Raw genomic sequence first — 17,145 nt, 5'->3', positions numbered from 1 at the left:
TGTTACTTGTGCAGTGTGGCAGTGCAGGGTTTGAACAGTGCAAATCTCGGGGAAATCCATGTTATGGTCTTGTAAAATTATTGAGGATATAGCTCCACCGATGGGTATTTTGTTTCAATAATTAGGTATCTTTTCTGTGTATCATCAGGGAAAAGTGTGTTTGCTAAAGTGTGAGTATGAAGTTTTACACAGAATGCTTTTGTAACAAATATTTTTTATCCCCTGCAACACAGTTAAGTGGTCTTGCCTGAAGAAAACTCAAGAATTATTCAGATGGTATATGCAGCAGTGATAAAAGCTGTACTGATTTTAAGCATAGAAGAAAAGTTTGAGTAGCTTTGTGATGTGTGAGGATTTTGCTTCTATTTACATTTTATTTAGATGACCAGCATTTTTATCTGCTTCTATGTGAAAACATAAGATTTTTCAAAGTGATACATGTGCACAGGTTACCAGTGTTGGAACAGATGTGGGAAGCTAATTCCACTTTCCCAATTAATGCTGTTAACAACTGAGTTCTACGTTGTGGCTTTTTGTTTAAGTATGATCTGTCTTCTCACCACTCTGAAGGTAATAAAACATGTGGAGGAATTTTACCACAGTATTTGAAGTCTTGATTATATCTCCATTTACCATGACAATTAGTATGCCCAACTTGCTGAGGCTTGATGAGTTACACTAACAAGTCGGGGCACCCTGCAGACCTTACCCAAATGCAAATGGGCATTGCAGAATGACAGCAGCCGAGCTGAGGGCTGCGGGACCTGTCACTGACACGAGCTGCGCTTGCGAGGAGCAGGCAGGTAGGCACGCGCTTTGGGAGCTCGCTGGTGTTCCACAGCGTATTTGTGGTAGGACGGTTGAGAAGCAGTTCAGCATGTGATGTCTTTTCTGCCGCGATCGGAGCAGAAGGCTGAGTCATCTCTGGATGAGCTGGAGCTAATTGCAGAGGTTTGCCTTGCGGAGTTGCTGTTGTGTATAATTCACGAGCAAATTATAACTCTCCTGCGCTAATGTGAAGCTGAACAAGTTTCGAAAGCAGTGTATCTTTGCTTTCATTTAAGATATTACAGTTTTTTTCCCCACCTGATAATCAGAAAAAGATACCTGGATTTGTTAATCACACCCGTTTTTTTCAGTGGGAACGAGTTTTAGATGTGTAAAGATGAAGCAGAAAGCGTGCAGACCAACTTCTGCCCCTTTATTGTAGACAACACTATAGTGGCTGCTGTCAAGTAGTTCTTGCCAGTTGAAGCAAATCGTTGAGTGAATTCAAGTCGTAACTAGCTACTGTGGAGATTGAATTTTGAAATGCTATTTTTGAACTTCTTCAGCATAGACATAAATCCATTAGTGCTATGCTTATGCAATGGTGTTTCTTTTAAGTGAGCTTTTATTTAAAGGTTAATATTTTATGCTAGCAATGTGGGCAACCTCAATAGTTTGAAAAATATACTATCCTAAGACTTGGTAGAATTTTACTTCTACTGTAAAAATAATGCAGATATTTTGATGCAGTGCTTTTATTTGCAATTTTGTTTACTGCACAGAGTTGAGTGGAATATTCTTGTTCCATTTTTATCCTGCGGATCCCAATTTACTGTGTTCCTTAGCTTGCATGATAGTAGCAGTGAACAAGCCTGTCTGGGCACTTTTCTAAGCATTTAATCTTTTGCTTTTCTTTGGCCATGTCACAAACCTTCACGCCGTCATGAGAGCACAGTGCAGGGGTTTGCCTTAGCTATTCTTGTCAGTCCAAGGGGAAGAAATACTATATGACTGTTGAAGCTACCGTGGTTTATTGAATTTTGTTTCTAGTTCACATGCAGTGTTGCTGTAAACCAAAACCAGAACAGTTTCCTGTAACTGCATTTCAGCGTGGAAGTCTTAAGTGTGTATGTTTTCTTCTACATGATCACAAGCTTTCGACATAACTTTGAAAGGAAAGTGTTTTGGTTCTGGTGGGACAGTGGATTTTTTTTTTTTTTTTAGTCTGAGACGAGGTTTTTATTGTACGTGTGAATTTGGTAACGTTTTGAGAAATACAGGCATGCTTGAGTATTGGGCAACTAGGGATTTGATCTTTCTTCTATGCCCTCCTATTCACTTTTTCAGTCTTCACAGTGAAAAAGTTGAGAGAATGTTAATCTTTTATTTACTATGAGAGTACAACTCTCTTTTTGATTCTTTGGTCACTCTCGAGATGGTAGATGCAATACTAAATCCTCAGACTGAATTGTGTTTGAGACCCTAAGCACTGACTCCTGGATTCCACTTTTTGGAGGTAATCAGCCTTTCAGTTAGTTCTAAAGTACTAAGTCCAAATAGCTTACGAGAAGGACAAATCTTTTTTCTCTTCAAGCTGTTGTATGATGCTTTTTCCTCCTGTGTTAGCGATTGCTTTTCTGTGCACGAGAAGTTAAATGATATGTAGAAGTAGCCTGCTTTGAGAAATAGATTTCCTGAAAGAGGACTCTTGTAAATTTGTTTTTCTCTGTGCTAGTGCACAGGCAGCTGGTTGGCACAGAAGAAGAAAGGCTGCCCTGTTCACATATTTGCATATTTTTCCTGTGTTCGTTTCATCCCAGACGCAATTTGCAGGTCAGATTTCTGACCCATTAGCCTCCTTGTTATCTCTTAAAGGGACAAGCTTGTGCTGCTGTTCTCCCCCCCACACCTGTGCTGATGTAAAAATAACTAAGTGCCAAAGACTTCAAAAAAATATTTTTTAGTCTTTCTTTTTGTGATAGTGGTTCTATTTAAAAGACAGACTTACTGTGCTAGCACATTAGCATCCAAAAATGAGATTGCTTGGGTCTGTTATTTTGCATTCTACAGTCAGTGCAAATTAAAGAAGGTAAAAAGCCTTTTATCAACACAGTAGAACTTGAGTTCTTTGTTTACTTATATAATATGTTAGCGCAACTAAGGAGACTTGGATTTTCTTTATTTTTCTTGTCCTGCAATTCCTAAAATCCAGTCGGGGCTTTCATAGCATGAAGCGGCCAGCCCTGGGTGAAGTGTTCCCCAGAGCAGAGCACGCAGGCCCTGGCTTGCTGCCATTCCAGCAGCAAAAGATGCCAGAAAAGACCAGGCCTTGGAGGTAGCAGAGGTGCTAAAAATAGGAAGTGTATAGAGAGGAAAATATTTGCTAATCCATATAAGGGACCCTCCCCAGAGTACGGAATTTGTTCTGTACAACTGCTGTGTGCAAAAAGGTGTATCGTTAATTTTTTATAATCCTGAGGATCAGAAATTGTATGTCTGCCTTGAATGTCAGCTTCGCATACAGGAAGTAATCTCTCAGCAGTTTACCTTCAAGGGGTGTGGGCTTAACGAATTTTAAGCTCTTAAAGCATAAACTAGTTCCTATGATGTTGACTTTGTTTATCCAAAACAGATTGGTAGCAGTGCTTCTGTTTCTAGTAATCGTGCTGAATCCTCAGTGTTGCAATGGTTTAAAAAGCCTGCCCATTAAAAGTGAAATAGACGCAGCTTGTCTTGTTTTTAAGTTAATCTTAAAATTAGTTTTTCACTCTTGCAAGGCCCCTGACATTTAATGTATTTGGTTTTATTCCTCCATCTTGGGGAAAGTGCTAACTTGCAATTTTATGTAAAGATGTAGCTGGTATGTGAGACGAGACTAAAAATAAGGTTGACATGATCTTTAGGGCACGGGAGCAAGTATTAAGTCACCTTTCAGCAATAAGTTGGCTTGGAGGCTTTCAGTGAGCTTGCGTCTGCTTTCACTCCCCGTTTATAAATGTCAGTAGCTCCACAAGTGGGGTGTCAATATGATTGTGCCAGTGTACCTGGGGTGTGGACACGCTCCGTATTAAGGAGGGGTCGGACTGTACCGTGTCCACCTGCTCTGTGTTTACCTCTCGCTAGAACTGGCCTGGTTGTCCTCGAGGTGTGGTGTCCTGCGAGAGTGGCAAAGGCAGGAGCGCTTGTTGGGTAGTTGTAGGTGGCTGACAAAGCTGAACAGGACTACTTAAAACACGGCTGAAAAATAAGCACGTTTACAGACTTCTTCCCCCTCCCAAACTAACTAGGCCTGTGGCAATCTTTAAAAATAACATATGTATGTTACTGGCAATAGCTATCTTATAATTTCTAGATCTTGCGTAAGTGTCCATAACCGCTGTGTTCAGTATCTGGAAATCTTGAGGGTCGTACTAATTTCTCTCTCGGAGGCAAAAATCGTGACGGTTCCTGGACAGACTGGTCTTGCAGACCCCTTTTGGTGGCAAGGGCCTTACTTTATTGACTCTGTAGTTTCTTCAAGAATTCAGTGTTTGAATTAACACTAGCAATACTGTTGCCTTTGAACTACATAGCAGGTTTATGCAACTAATAATGTTGTAGATTCTGGTTCTTCAGCGGCTCCTGCTCCAGCAGAGTAACTGAGACTGTGGGGCTGTTCCTTCGCGTTTGAGTCAGTCCCGTGCCAAAGGGAACGCAGAGAAATAGCTGCGGTTCTGATATTAAACATATCCTAAGCAACTTAGTTTTCTTCACAGGAAGTGTTCAGTCGCCTGCCAGAACTTGAGGCCGCAGTTTGATACTCGGCAGCGAGCACCGGGCTGAGAAACCCTGCTCAGAGCTGGGCTGGCTCGCAGGGACGCGGGCAGCCAAGCCGTGCGGCCTTTTTGTCGCAGTGCTCGCGGAAGAGCCGGCGCAAGTGCTGTTCGGTCTTTTCTTACCTTCCCGTTTCTCGCGCCAGAACACAGCTTATCTAGCCCCGGAGCTGGCTGTTGGCTAACCCGCAGGAATACGGGGAGATGCCATCTGCAGCTCCTGCGCACGGCGCTCAGGCCGCTGATCCGCCGGCCGCCGCTTTGGAGAGAGTTTCAAGGAAGCCGCGCGGAATCCTTGGTTACCGATGTGCAGGCCTGGATTCTGCGGGGCTGGGCTTCCTTACTGACTGCAGCATTTCTTGGTTTTAAGGGGTGTTTGTCCCTCCTTCCTCCCCCTCCCCTTTCTGCGACCCCATCCCTGTATGCAGGCGTCATCTTTCCTTCAGAAATGGAAGAAAGAACATGGATAAGAGGGTCCGCATCACTCTGGGACCTCTACTCCCCCTTTTTGTGGGGGCAAGAAACGCAAGGGATTTAAAATACAGCAAAGCAGCAGAAGTAATGCCATCTTACAGGAATGTTCTCCTTGAGACAGTTTTCTTTGCTACTCTCTCGTTTCTTCAAACTGACGTGTGCACTGTGGATTTACATGTGCTCAGGAAAACAGTGAAATAAGATGTGGGGTCTTTTTCAGCATTCCCTAGAAGACCCTTCTCCCCCGCTCTAGAAACGCTCTGTGACTTCTGCCTTCTGCACTATATGAGGCATTACAAGCCCACAGGTTGAATATTAAATTATAATGAACATCTTCTTGGGAAATGTGAGATCTTTGTAGAACATTATAGAATTGTAGGCTTTTGTAACCCTTGCTTCTGTCGAGAGGCCAGTTTGACTTGGCTTCACTTTACTTTGAGGCAGTGGGGGGATCAACTTCTCTGTCTTTTTCAGCTCAGTTACTTTTGCACACTTACCCTGAAAAAGCTCAAAATACTACCTTAAATTTATAAGAGCTTCTGTATATATAAAAACTGTATGAGAGGTTGAGTGACATTTGTGGTTAAAGCACAAGGTGCAAGTTTCCACGGACTTCTGGTGTGACTTTGGACAAACCACGTAATCGCTTAATTCATCTTCCCTGGTCTTTTTTCCGTAGCAGAAAGTTTTACATTATGTGTGTGTCTTTTCAGCACCTGAGGTTTTAATGATAGCTTTACAGTATTGAAATAAATTGATTTATGATATACATTAGTAAAAACTCTGTATTCTGTTTGCCTGATATCAGTTGGTCTTTTCTGATAAGTCTTCTATGGATTGTCTACTAATGCTGCTTTTGGTTACACCGTATGTTTGAATTTCTGTTGAATTGGAATTGGAACTGCATTGGGACAAGCAGTACATCGTGCTTCTGATTTCTAATAAAGAACTGAACTAGAATAAAAAGCATGTAATAAGACAGTACCTGTACCTTCTCTCGCTATAGGGTAGTTTTCAGAGGGAGCCGAGCTCAGTATGGAGGTGTTGTCCTTCCCTGTCCCCCTCGTAATCTGTCTCTGAATCACTTCAGTACTTCCTGCACATAGGCTTACACGGCTGCTTTGGAACACTTCACTGAAATCGTTTGCACGTGCTGATAAATGTTTTTCTTGCAGTTACCGCTGTGATGATTTTGTAGTCAATGATACCAAGCTGGGCCTGGTACAGAAGGTCAGAGAGCACCTGCAGAACTTGGAAAAGTAAGTACTTTGGTTACGTCCAGACTGCTTTGGGTGTAGTATTGCATCATTTAAGTGGTATTTCTGTATGTACACATGTATATATGTATTTAATGTATGTATTGTGGTCCTTCTGTGTGGGTGATACTGGGTATGTTTATATATCCTTTTCATCACTGAGGAGAGGTACAGAATGAATGGATTTGGCTGATCTTGTATGTTTTGTTTCTTGTACAGTGAATCTTGCAGAAGCAGCATATGGCGATAACAGGAATTTAGATACCGATTAACTTTCTTTCTACATAGCAAATAATTACTGTCTTTTTCCGTATGAATGGGAGAGAATTTCCAGAGCGGAATCATAGTTTTCCCAAAACCAGAATAAGTAAGTTTCTGGAGCAGAGAATTGAAGAGAAAATGGAGTAGTCTTCATTGAAGAGAAATATGATGTAGTCTTCACATTAAAACCCACCTGGACACCTTCCTGTGTAGCCTCATCTGGGTGTTCCTACTCTGGCGGGGGGATTGGACTGGATGAGCTTTCGAGGTCCCTTCCAATCCCTGACATCCTGTTTCCAGAAGAAAGATGAAGAAGGTTTATGAACTTGGAATTGTAAGGCAGAGGCATGTTTTTCCTCTGCTTCTGCCTGGCACTGTTCCACTGAAAAGCAGATACTGCAGTCTTTGTGATGCAGATGCTGTGGCCAGTGCTAGATAGCAAATAGTCTTTTCACAGTTTGCTTGCAAGTCTTATATAATACTAAGTAGAAGTATGTGTCCATATGCACTGCTTCCAAATACAGTTGAATGCCCCTGGGTTCAAGTAGGACTCCTGCTAAGAGATTGCTGTGATTTTTGGGAAGTCTCTGGATCCTCCCCGACTCAAGTGTGCCACTTTCTGTGTCAGTAATATTAATGTTTTCATGACTTTTCCATTCTCTCGTTGCTGGGCTTGTTATGTATATGATGAGATGTAAAGATGTTTAAACGTAATGAGAAGTGCACATTCAGATTTCGGAAATGTCCAGGAGATTTTGCTCTTCAGGAGCTAAATGGTACTGTGGAGGCTTCCATTGTGTGTAATGACAGTTTTTGAATGTTTGGAGGGTTTTTTAATTTAAAAAAATGAATAAAACAACAACACAACAACAACAACAAACAAAACCCAACCAACCAAACAAACAAAAACACAACCGAAAAAAACCCCCACCAAAACAAAACCAAACTAAAATCTGGACTAAGTTATGATTTTGCAATTAGATTAGAGGGAAGTCATGAACTGGTAGACTTGAGAGGCCAGTAATTTCCAGTGATGTGAAAAAGAAGAACTGATTGCTCTTGATGTTGCATAACCCTTATAAACTCATGTATTTTGTTTTAAGAGAACTCGGCTGTAATACCTAAGTGCTAGCACTAGAGGTATTTTTGGTTTGTGGTAATTTTACTTAGTCCTTATTTTTTGAAGTTGTCTTTCTAAAGGCCTAGATGATTCTTCTGATAGAAGTATTTTATGGAAAATTCTGTATTACATATTCCTTTGATAAAGGAAAAAAAACCCAATGTTTTAGCTGAAAAGTAGCATGCCAATAAGGCCGCCCTTCAGGGTGCTTACTGTAGCATGCATAGCTTAATGCAATTGACTCGGATGTTAGCATTGAAAATGGGGTGTGCGTCTGTACTCTGAGGGAGGTGCCCTCTGTTTAAGACTATGAAAAGCAGATGTTGCTATCAGGAAGCTCTTTGCTGTCTTAATGACAACTGATTGCAGATGCAATCACTGTGTCCAACATTAGGAGGATTATCTGTTGGCCGTTTCACACGATTTTGTTTTTCATGGTGAGTAACCTCTCTTAATTACTTTCCAACAGTTCAGCCTTTACATCAGACAGACATAGGAAAAGAAAACTATTGGAAAACTCATCTTTGAACAGCAAGTTATTAAAAGTAAATGTAAGTACGATGGATCCGGTACGGTGAGTTTAAAGGGTTTTTCGAAACCTCTTGAGGCTCATAGTTGGCCCAGAATTGAAATACTTACGATCAATTATCCAAATTGTGCTTGGTGCACTTTGTCTTTCTCATTTCCTGAGCACACATGTAGGGCTTTTTGACTTTTTCTGGTTTTACGCTGCAGAAGGCAGAGAAGCAGGTGCTCTATCTTTTTTTCTAGGGGGATAAGAGACTAATTGTTAGGGAAAAGTGGGGAAAAAAAAAGAAGTTTTTAAAAGAGCTTAGTAAAACTTGCTTTCAAAAGAACTGTGGACTTTTCCGAAAGCTTTTCTCACTCTCATGTCTCATCTTCCTGCTGTTTTAACTTCACATCTGCAGGACAGCACCCAGGAGAGGATGATCCAACCCTTGCTAGATAGCTGAAGGGCTACATAGTTTCTTCCAGACAAAGAACGCCCCAAACCAAATGTCTCTGTTTTCCACAGTTTGGGTTGAGGGACTTGTTAATCTTGATAATTACTCCCAGATTTTAGGGTGGGAGAGGGGAGATGCTGACCCTGCTTCATGTTGAGTGGCAGAGCAGAGCCGTTCCTCCTGGGCCCCTGGGGCCGCGGGACAGCCAGGGAGTCCAAGGGGCCGAAGCGATCGCTGTGTTCGCCTACAGGAGCAATTACCTGATTGCAAAGAGAAGGTGTTCTTGAGAGGAGGATGAATGGAAGTATGAGGGTGGGGTGGGAGCAAAGCAGTCAGTTGCTGTTTTACTAAACCTATACGGGTTTATTTACTTCAAAAATGCATTACCTACAGTCAATTTAGGGTCCTCTGAGTGTGTTGTGTGTCCTTCCTGTGCTGTCCCAATCATGGGATGATTGAGAAAGCCTGGGACAAATAGCGGTGTTTGTTGGTTTTTTTCCCATGGGAACACACAGCATCATTATCTGGAAAACTCAAAGCCAGCAAGAACCAGAAGGAAAATGTTAGGCAACATTCAGATATGGAGAAGACAGAATTAGAAAGCACGAACTTCATGCTGCTTTTATTCTTCTTAGTCTGTGCTGTTTTCTAAGTTTTATTAATACCTGAATATTGCCTATGGCAACAGGTGTTCTTTTTATTATTGGCGTATTCAATTCTTATCCAGAAAAGACAGGGCACTGCTGTTTGCATAAATACCCTGCTCTCTCACCCTGGGCAAGAGTGAGAAAAGAATATGCTAAGGACACTGTGGTGTTTGTACTTGAAAGTTTTCTTCCTTTATTGGAAAACAGGTCTCTTGTTAAAGGATTCTTACTGAATTGATCAGTTGCTTATGTAAATAATATCTTCTTTTTCAAACAACATATATTTAAATGTCCTGCTGTCATTAGTTCTTCACTAGAGATGATGTTTCTGGTAGATTCGGGGAGAAAAAAGTTTTACTGGAACACTTTGAATAATGTATTTGGTAACCTGGATTTGCATGCGGTCTTTGGTGTCAAGTAATACGTTCGTTTTGAGATACTGCTACTGAGAGATGGTCTAGGTTTTTAGTTCTGTTAGAACAATGAAGGATGCCCAAAAACTTGATGAACTTTCACTGTGATACTTTTTAGACAATGTCCAAGTGTTGTGGATTCTAGAAATCATGAATGCAACACTATCCACATTTCTCTTCCCTCTCCTCCCAGCCCACCCTGAAGATTATTCAGCAAAAACCAAGCTCATCTGTGGGTAACAGTGCTCTCTAACTTGTTAAAATTTAATAAATGGTGTAGCTTTTTCTTTCACTTCATTCAACACATTGCTTTTTCTTTGCACAGTCCAACTTGACTGTTTCTTTCCGCAATAAATGCTGTTGTCTCTCTTTCAAAACCCCTCCTGGCCACCACAAAACCCTACCAACCTGCAGGCTGCCATGCTGTGCATATTAGACATGGGACTAGATGGATAAGGATTGGTATTTTCATTCTTCAAAGGCACTTCAGGGAAATTGCTGTCCAGGTCTCACTGGACACTATCAGAGTGTGAATATTTAATGTATGTACACACATATATTTTGCAATAAAAACCTGTGATTAACTCTGTGTTGTCGTGTTCTAGATGTACTTACACAGGAAAAGATGTAGTTGTGTGAGCCGATGCAGGCAGGTCGCAGGAGCAACCACAAACTACAGTTGCAGTGCAAAGAGTAGATGTATTTTTGTTGCCTCCCTAAGTGGGGATCTCCGAAAAAGCACTTAAGCTCTCGGGCAGGGGTCGCACAAGCAGGGACGCAGACGCTGTAGAATTCAGCCTTTGTTGAAAAATACGAGCCTGCTCATTTCACCTGTGTGTTCGGGATTCATGCAGGCGCTGTTTACCACACTGCTTTGGTCTTTGCCTAAAGGAATTTCAAGGATGCTTGATAAGGCGCCTTTAAGACTTTCACAGGCTTATGTTATCTAAACACGGAGGTTCTACTTGTGAAGCACACAAGGCTAAGCAACTGTTAGTGTGATATATGTGTTTTTCTACACCCCAGCTGCAGTCGCTTGAGCATATTTACAGTTCTTCTCGCTGATCTTCCGTTATTCCCACACAGTGGTATAGTTTTCTGTTGACAGGAATGAGTAAGAAACAGGTTTCATGTCAAGATGGAACTTCAGGGCAGTTTGAACTGGTGAGGTGGTTGCTTTGGCTTTGAAACTGCACTTTTCAAACAGCATGTGTTGTTATTGTTTAAATCTATGCTGATATAAGAGTAACAGCTTTGTGCAGAGAAAGCAGGGGAGCAATGATAAGTCTGTCTTTAACTGAGCCATTCTCGTTTCCAGGGAAGCACCACTGCCCTCTGTGCCACGGGCCTCCGGAACCTGGGGAATACGTGTTTCATGAACGCAATCCTTCAGTCGCTCAGGTACCTCTGGGAGAGCGCTGGGATGCTGTAGCATTAGGCAACTCACCGCTGCACGAAAGTGTGCCTGGCCGTGCAGGAACGGGGGTGTGCGGGTACCGTGGGGCTGCGCTGGGCAGTGCGAGGGACGCCTGTGATGCAGCGTTCAGAGGCAGCCCACCGTGTCAGCACACGCAGCTGGTTTGTTAGGGAACGCCCTCTGATACCTCCCTCTGTGGTGGTATCTCTTAGTCAAAGCACAGCCAAAATGTAATTACTCCAGGTAGGTGGGATGATGGTATTTACAGAGCTGCTCAGTCATTTGCAGAAGATAATTATCCGCTATGGTATTTCTGGTATCCTGAACTGTTCATAATTGCCATCCTCTATTGCTGCGTGAAGTTGTGCATTTCAAAGAACAAGCTCCAGAATACTTAATAATCTCTCTGTTCTCAGCCCTTTAAGGATTTAATTAGTTTTTCCTTTTTCTGTAGCAACATTCAACAGTTTTGCTGCTACTTCAAGGAGTTGCCAGCTGTGGAGCTGAGGAACGGGAAGACGGCAGGCAGGCGAACTTACCATACCAGGAGCCAGGGGGACAACAACGTGTAAGCTGCATGTTCCTTGTTCACACTGAACTTTATGGAAAACAGAAAATACTTGGCTAGTAGAGCCACTTTATACTTCACTGTTGCAGAATCATAGAAAAATGATTGATGGGGGACTGAGTCACAGAAAAATAGTTGGCTGTACAAAAAGTAAACTTGTATTGCTTACAGTTCACTTATATACGCCTGGTGCTGCAGCGGGAAGCAATCAGATACATCAGAAAGCACTCAAGTGTAACTGAGTTTAAGATTAGGAAGTGCTAGTTATATGAACTCCAGACATTACGTTACTTAATTACAGTTAAAATTCAGTCATGGAGATGTGTCTGCAAGTGAATATAATAAAAAATCCAGAGTGATTCACGATCTGTAGCTTGCTTAAGGAAGCGTTGAAGGGATGATGTTAGCACAGTCCACAGTAAAATGGCACAAGGTGGATAGATATCCTGGTGGGTCCTGAACATCTGAAATGTAATTTTCCTAACCTGTGCCTCTCTGCGGCACTGTGGGTAGGATTTTGGCCATAAAGTGTTTGAAGTATTGGAAGGGCTATTTTGCCCAATCGTTACAATCAGGACCAAAGTAAGGTCTGATATGTGTACCATCAAGCTAGTAAACCTATAAGGGTTATAATACAAACCCACATTAATCAACAGCTTTTACTTTCTTTTCAGTTCGTTGGTGGAAGAATTCAGAAAGACACTCTGTGCTTTATGGCAAGGAAGCCAAACTGCATTTAGTCCAGAGTCTTTATTTTACGTTGTTTGGAAAATAATGCCAAACTTCAGGTAAGTTTTGTAGAATAAGAGCGATATTCATTTGCAACCTCATGTTGCTGGTGTCCTACTCTAAAATTTGCTGAATCTGCGGGATGCACTCTCTGCAACTATACGCACACAAATACGTTTTGAAAAGGATCTTCACTTTGACAGTTCTGTGTTGATCGGTAGTTCTTTTTTTTCCCTGCCGTTTTACCACATGCTACGTGTAGCAGTGTCAGAGAGCACAGATGTCTCAAATACTAAAATAGTAGTAGTTGTACCTTTGAACCAGTGCTCCAAAGGGCAGAAGACTCACAATCATGACTGGTAGCTAAGGGCCAAGTGCATGGTGTTGGCAGAACCCAAGCTGGGCTGCAGCAAGAAAGGGATGTAGTCAGGTTAAAAGATACAGTACCTGCAGGCCTAAATGCAAACACACTGGCTGAAACTTCCTTGATTCTCACAAAATACTGTAGTCTGCAGCAAGACATGAAATAAGGGCTATGAGAAAAAATCTAGTGCATAATAATATGCATTTTGTGCCCATACTGACAAGACAATAAAAAGAAAGGGAAAAAGGTTACCCAAGTAAATCCAAGTATCATTCCTCTCCAAGGTCTCCCTGTCCTGGCCCCTGAACCTCTTTCAAAGGAGCACTGAAACGTGTTAGGATATATTGTGATGAAGGTAAGTTGTTCCGTGTTCTCAGGTAGTAAAGACGATCTGTTATCTGTTATATCTCCAGCAGTGCTGAAAAGATGCTATGAACACATCTGCTCAATGAGTAACCTGAATAACACAAATCTGTTTATTCTATTTTTCACACTGCCAAATGTTTCACTTGGCTTATGAGAATCAAGGAAGTTTAATACCAGTAGTTGCAAGCAGCAACCAAAACATTATAGGCAAATGAACATCATCCATAATGTCGTTGACCAGTTTCCCTATTACAATCTTCACTATAATTCTTGTTAGACTAAGTGAGAAACCAGTTCATTGAAGTTTCTCAAGCAAATTTTCAGCACTGTGGGTTCACCGAGAGATTTTAAAAGAAAACGTGCTGTTTGTTGGGGTTCTCCCACTCCCCTTTTCATTCCCAGTTAGTTGGGAACATGTCTATAATTAACTGGTAAGAGAACTCATTAAATCACATGAAGAATAAAGTCAGCTGCTCAGTAAATCCCCGATCCTACATGATCCAGGGAGAAAATTTGAATTCGTTCAGTGCTTAATGGTACCTCTTAGAAGCTAATGATGCTACAATTCTAGTTCTACTTTGTGTGCTGCTTGTGAGACTGGGAGCAGAAGGTGGGTGGAGGTACATGTGAAAGAAATCTGGAGCCAGCAGCATGTTAGTAGCAAAACCGGTCGGTTTGGCTTGTGCTTGTGAAGTCTGAAGTGATGGGCAGAGGGAGGAAATGGTTGACTGTCAGAGAAACTGCACTTTTTGTGGACAGGCTCTTAGATCATAGTTTATTTTAAAGAGTGCATCGTCCATATAATCATGTTCTTTTAAAGATCTGCATCTATACTTATGCTTTTTGACAAATCCGAAGATTCTTTCATCTGTCATTAACATAGTTGTATGCAAGTATAAACACAAGCACCAGGAACGCAACCAGCAATGTGGAATGATTCCAAAGGTTATTTCATCACATTTGTTGCAGAGCAAGAGTGCCATATACTTCAGAGCTCTTTTATGAGGAATTTAATGTTGAAAAGGTGTCTGAAGTAACGACTTTCCATAAATTTCAGCTGTTTATTACGATTGCCTATATGTTTATTAAATCGAAGATACCTCTATTCAGGAAAATAAATAAATCCTGTGTTATCTCAGCAACTTCAGAATTGTGCTGCAGTGTGCGTAGTTCACATGCAGCTTTCAAGCTGAGTTCTGTTTTACTACCTTATTTCATAGTAGTGTATAATTATCCTGCAGCTTTTAAGTTCTGGTTTTGGCTGTACAGGACCCTGGCCTGTTGAAACACAGCAGTGTTTCTGCATGCCAGTTTTTCTGTTAGAAAAACTTTTACAAAAGGTAGGTGGTACTGCTGATGTTTTTCAGGGTGCTGTAACATCTGCACAAAAACTCGGTGATCTTTTAAAGCTGTTAGTTTGGATGAAAACGTTACTGTCATTCTACAAGATGAAAGGGATTTATGTCATTTTATTACATCTAGCAATGCTTTTGTAGGACACACCTATGTTCTTCCCTAAGCACATCAGCCTCTCATCGCATATTCTGTTGCACCAAGTCTGTTGTCATTTCTGTCCTACTCTGGGTACTCTGTGCCGTGAGTCTTAGGGACATTTTCCCTCCCCTGAGCAGCAGCATAAAAACCATCTCTGTTGGTGTTTCCCAGGCATTCCTGCATGACAGTTACTGCCCATACTTATGTGGAATAGTGAGGAGGAAAAGGGGCAGGGGCGGCATGATAAGGCAGCTTAAGAGAATGGACAAGGGGAAGAGAAAAAGCCAGCTCTGCTCTCGAGGGATTTTTGTAACTAGGCCTACAAAGACTTGCATATAATTATGTCATCGTTGCACAAAACTTTCACTGTTTCACTGTGTCTGCTTTCTGACTTCATCTCAGTGTACATTTACGGCAAAGGAACAGCAGTTGGTTGTTAAATTTGATGCATGATTTAGCTTAAATAACTTTAAAGGCGTATTTTACCGTGATGGCTTCTCTGTTCCCTTCAGTTTGGTTTGTAAGTGGTGAAATAACAATGGTGACTCTTTGAACAGCATTGCTGCTGATGGCATGACACATCTGAGACCGGAGCCCCATCCTAGCAAATCAAATGCTCAGGAGATGCACATGGTGTGTGGGTTACACAGGGGAGGTGTGCTGTTCTGAGCATGGCTGTCCATCTCACCCTAGAAGAGGAAATAAATCTGTTAGCCTAATTATTTCAGACTTCATATTGTGGAAAACAAACCCAAAGATTAAATTCCTGGCTTTGGGGAGGGAAAGAAACAGGCAAGCAAACACCTGGAACTGCCAAAGTGAGTGGGATCAGCGGCTGAATGAAAACCGCTCAGAAATACTGACACGGAATCCCACGTGAACAATACATGTTGCGGTAGCTTTCTTTTGAATCTTATCTGATCTGAGATGTCAATATATTGACCGTAATTTATGGTAGTTTCAAAGGGTAGGGATGAATAGTGTGCTGCCTGAACCTGATTCATAGCAGTTCTGCAGAGGAATTTATTAAATACAGTCAACAACAAAGAAAAAGGAGAAATGCTTTGCATGAGTGAGGGGACGTCACTGCTGCCGATGTGTATTTTTAATTAACATGTATGTGAAGTCTAGAATGTTACTAGCACAGGCTGAGTTTGGTGATGCCAATTAACATTAACCCAATAGCTGGGCAAACGTTATGTCTCTTCTGCTCCCTGTTGTTTTCCAGAAGGTCTCTTCCCCTCTAAAATGTATATTCTTAAATGTTTCTCCATCCTCAAAAAGCGACACACAGAGCATGAGTGAGCTGCAAAGGACCAGAGTTGCTGAGTTTGTCTAGACATAGCTGTACCTTCCCAAAAGCTACTTGGAAAACTTTTTCTGTACAAAATACGTATGTCTCTGTCAAGCCTGCTCAGTATTATTTAAACAAGAAGAGTCTCTTTCATGTGACCCTGATGCTCTCTGTGTGCTGGCACTAAACCAACCCGTATAATTGGTGATGTTGTTGCTATTGTTTCCTTTTCTCTCCAGGGGATACCAGCAACAGGATGCCCACGAGTTCATGCGTTACCTTTTGGACCATCTACATCTGGAACTCCAGGGTGGCTTCAATGGTGTTTCACGTTCAGTAATTTTGCAAGAAAATGCTACCCTGTCTGCAAGCAACAAATGTTGCATGTAAGAAGTGTTTTTTAAATTTCTTCAAAACCTTAATGCCTTTGTATGAGTCTGCATGTGGAGATCTGAAATTTCAAATTCACGATTCCTTGTTTTAAGTTCTCTTTAGTCCCTCTGTAATGTTACAAATTCAAAGCTGCAGGTTGTAAAGGATTAGCATCCTACAGGATGTGCTTCCTTTCCAAAGGATCAGCATTTTTCATAAGTATAAGTGAGCATACAGGCTAAGTGGTAAACACATTTTAATTCATTAGTCTTTCAGAAATAAAATCTTTGTATTTTCTATACCCAGATAGAATTCTTTGTCCAGACAACCTCGTTGTCTTGGGGTGACAGATGGCTTGAATGATACAGGAGCAATAAAGATGGCCAAGTGTTGTAGGTTTAAATTGTCAGCACACCTCCTGGATTAACACGTGAGCAATGCAGTTACACTTCGAAGTCAGTTTTCCTGCAGATGATCTTGCTGTACTGGTATATCACTTGACACATTTAGAGCTGTTGCCTTTTTTCCTGGTAATTTTGATTTTTCATGTTACTGCGTGTCTTGAAGCAGAGGTAATCCATGTGTTTTGCTCCTCTTTCTGTTCTTCTCAAAATACCGTTCTTTCTGAATTCTGTCCCAGGTGTGTTTTCTCTCAGATTGAAACTGTCACAGAGAGAAAACATTTTAGTTTGTTTCAGGAAGGAATGTTTGGTCAGTTCAGCCTGCACATTTGGTCCCTAAGTTCTTGGATTCCCTATGTAAAAGTTGAGCACATTTTCCCTTCCTATACTGATTAGGGCATAATAAGCAGGTCCAAGAAGGGCA

General features: G+C 41.5%; 1 protein-coding gene across 1 annotated transcript in view; it reads left to right on the top strand.

Moving 5' to 3' along the window:
* Positions 1-17,145, top strand: part of USP3 (ubiquitin specific peptidase 3) — a 41,633-nt gene that overhangs the window by 19,632 nt on the left and 4,856 nt on the right. The window contains exons 4-9 of the mRNA XM_065641608.1: positions 6,230-6,313; positions 8,161-8,242; positions 11,035-11,117; positions 11,588-11,701; positions 12,376-12,489; positions 16,188-16,334. Coding sequence (XP_065497680.1) covers positions 6,230-6,313; positions 8,161-8,242; positions 11,035-11,117; positions 11,588-11,701; positions 12,376-12,489; positions 16,188-16,334 — 624 coding nt within the window. The remainder of the gene's footprint in view (positions 1-6,229; positions 6,314-8,160; positions 8,243-11,034; positions 11,118-11,587; positions 11,702-12,375; positions 12,490-16,187; positions 16,335-17,145) is intronic.

The sequence above is a fragment of the Caloenas nicobarica genome, chromosome 10 (genome assembly GCF_036013445.1).
Source record: "Caloenas nicobarica isolate bCalNic1 chromosome 10, bCalNic1.hap1, whole genome shotgun sequence".
Taxonomy (NCBI): Eukaryota; Metazoa; Chordata; class Aves; order Columbiformes; family Columbidae; genus Caloenas; species Caloenas nicobarica.
This window is presented reverse-complemented; position numbering and strand designations above follow the sequence as displayed.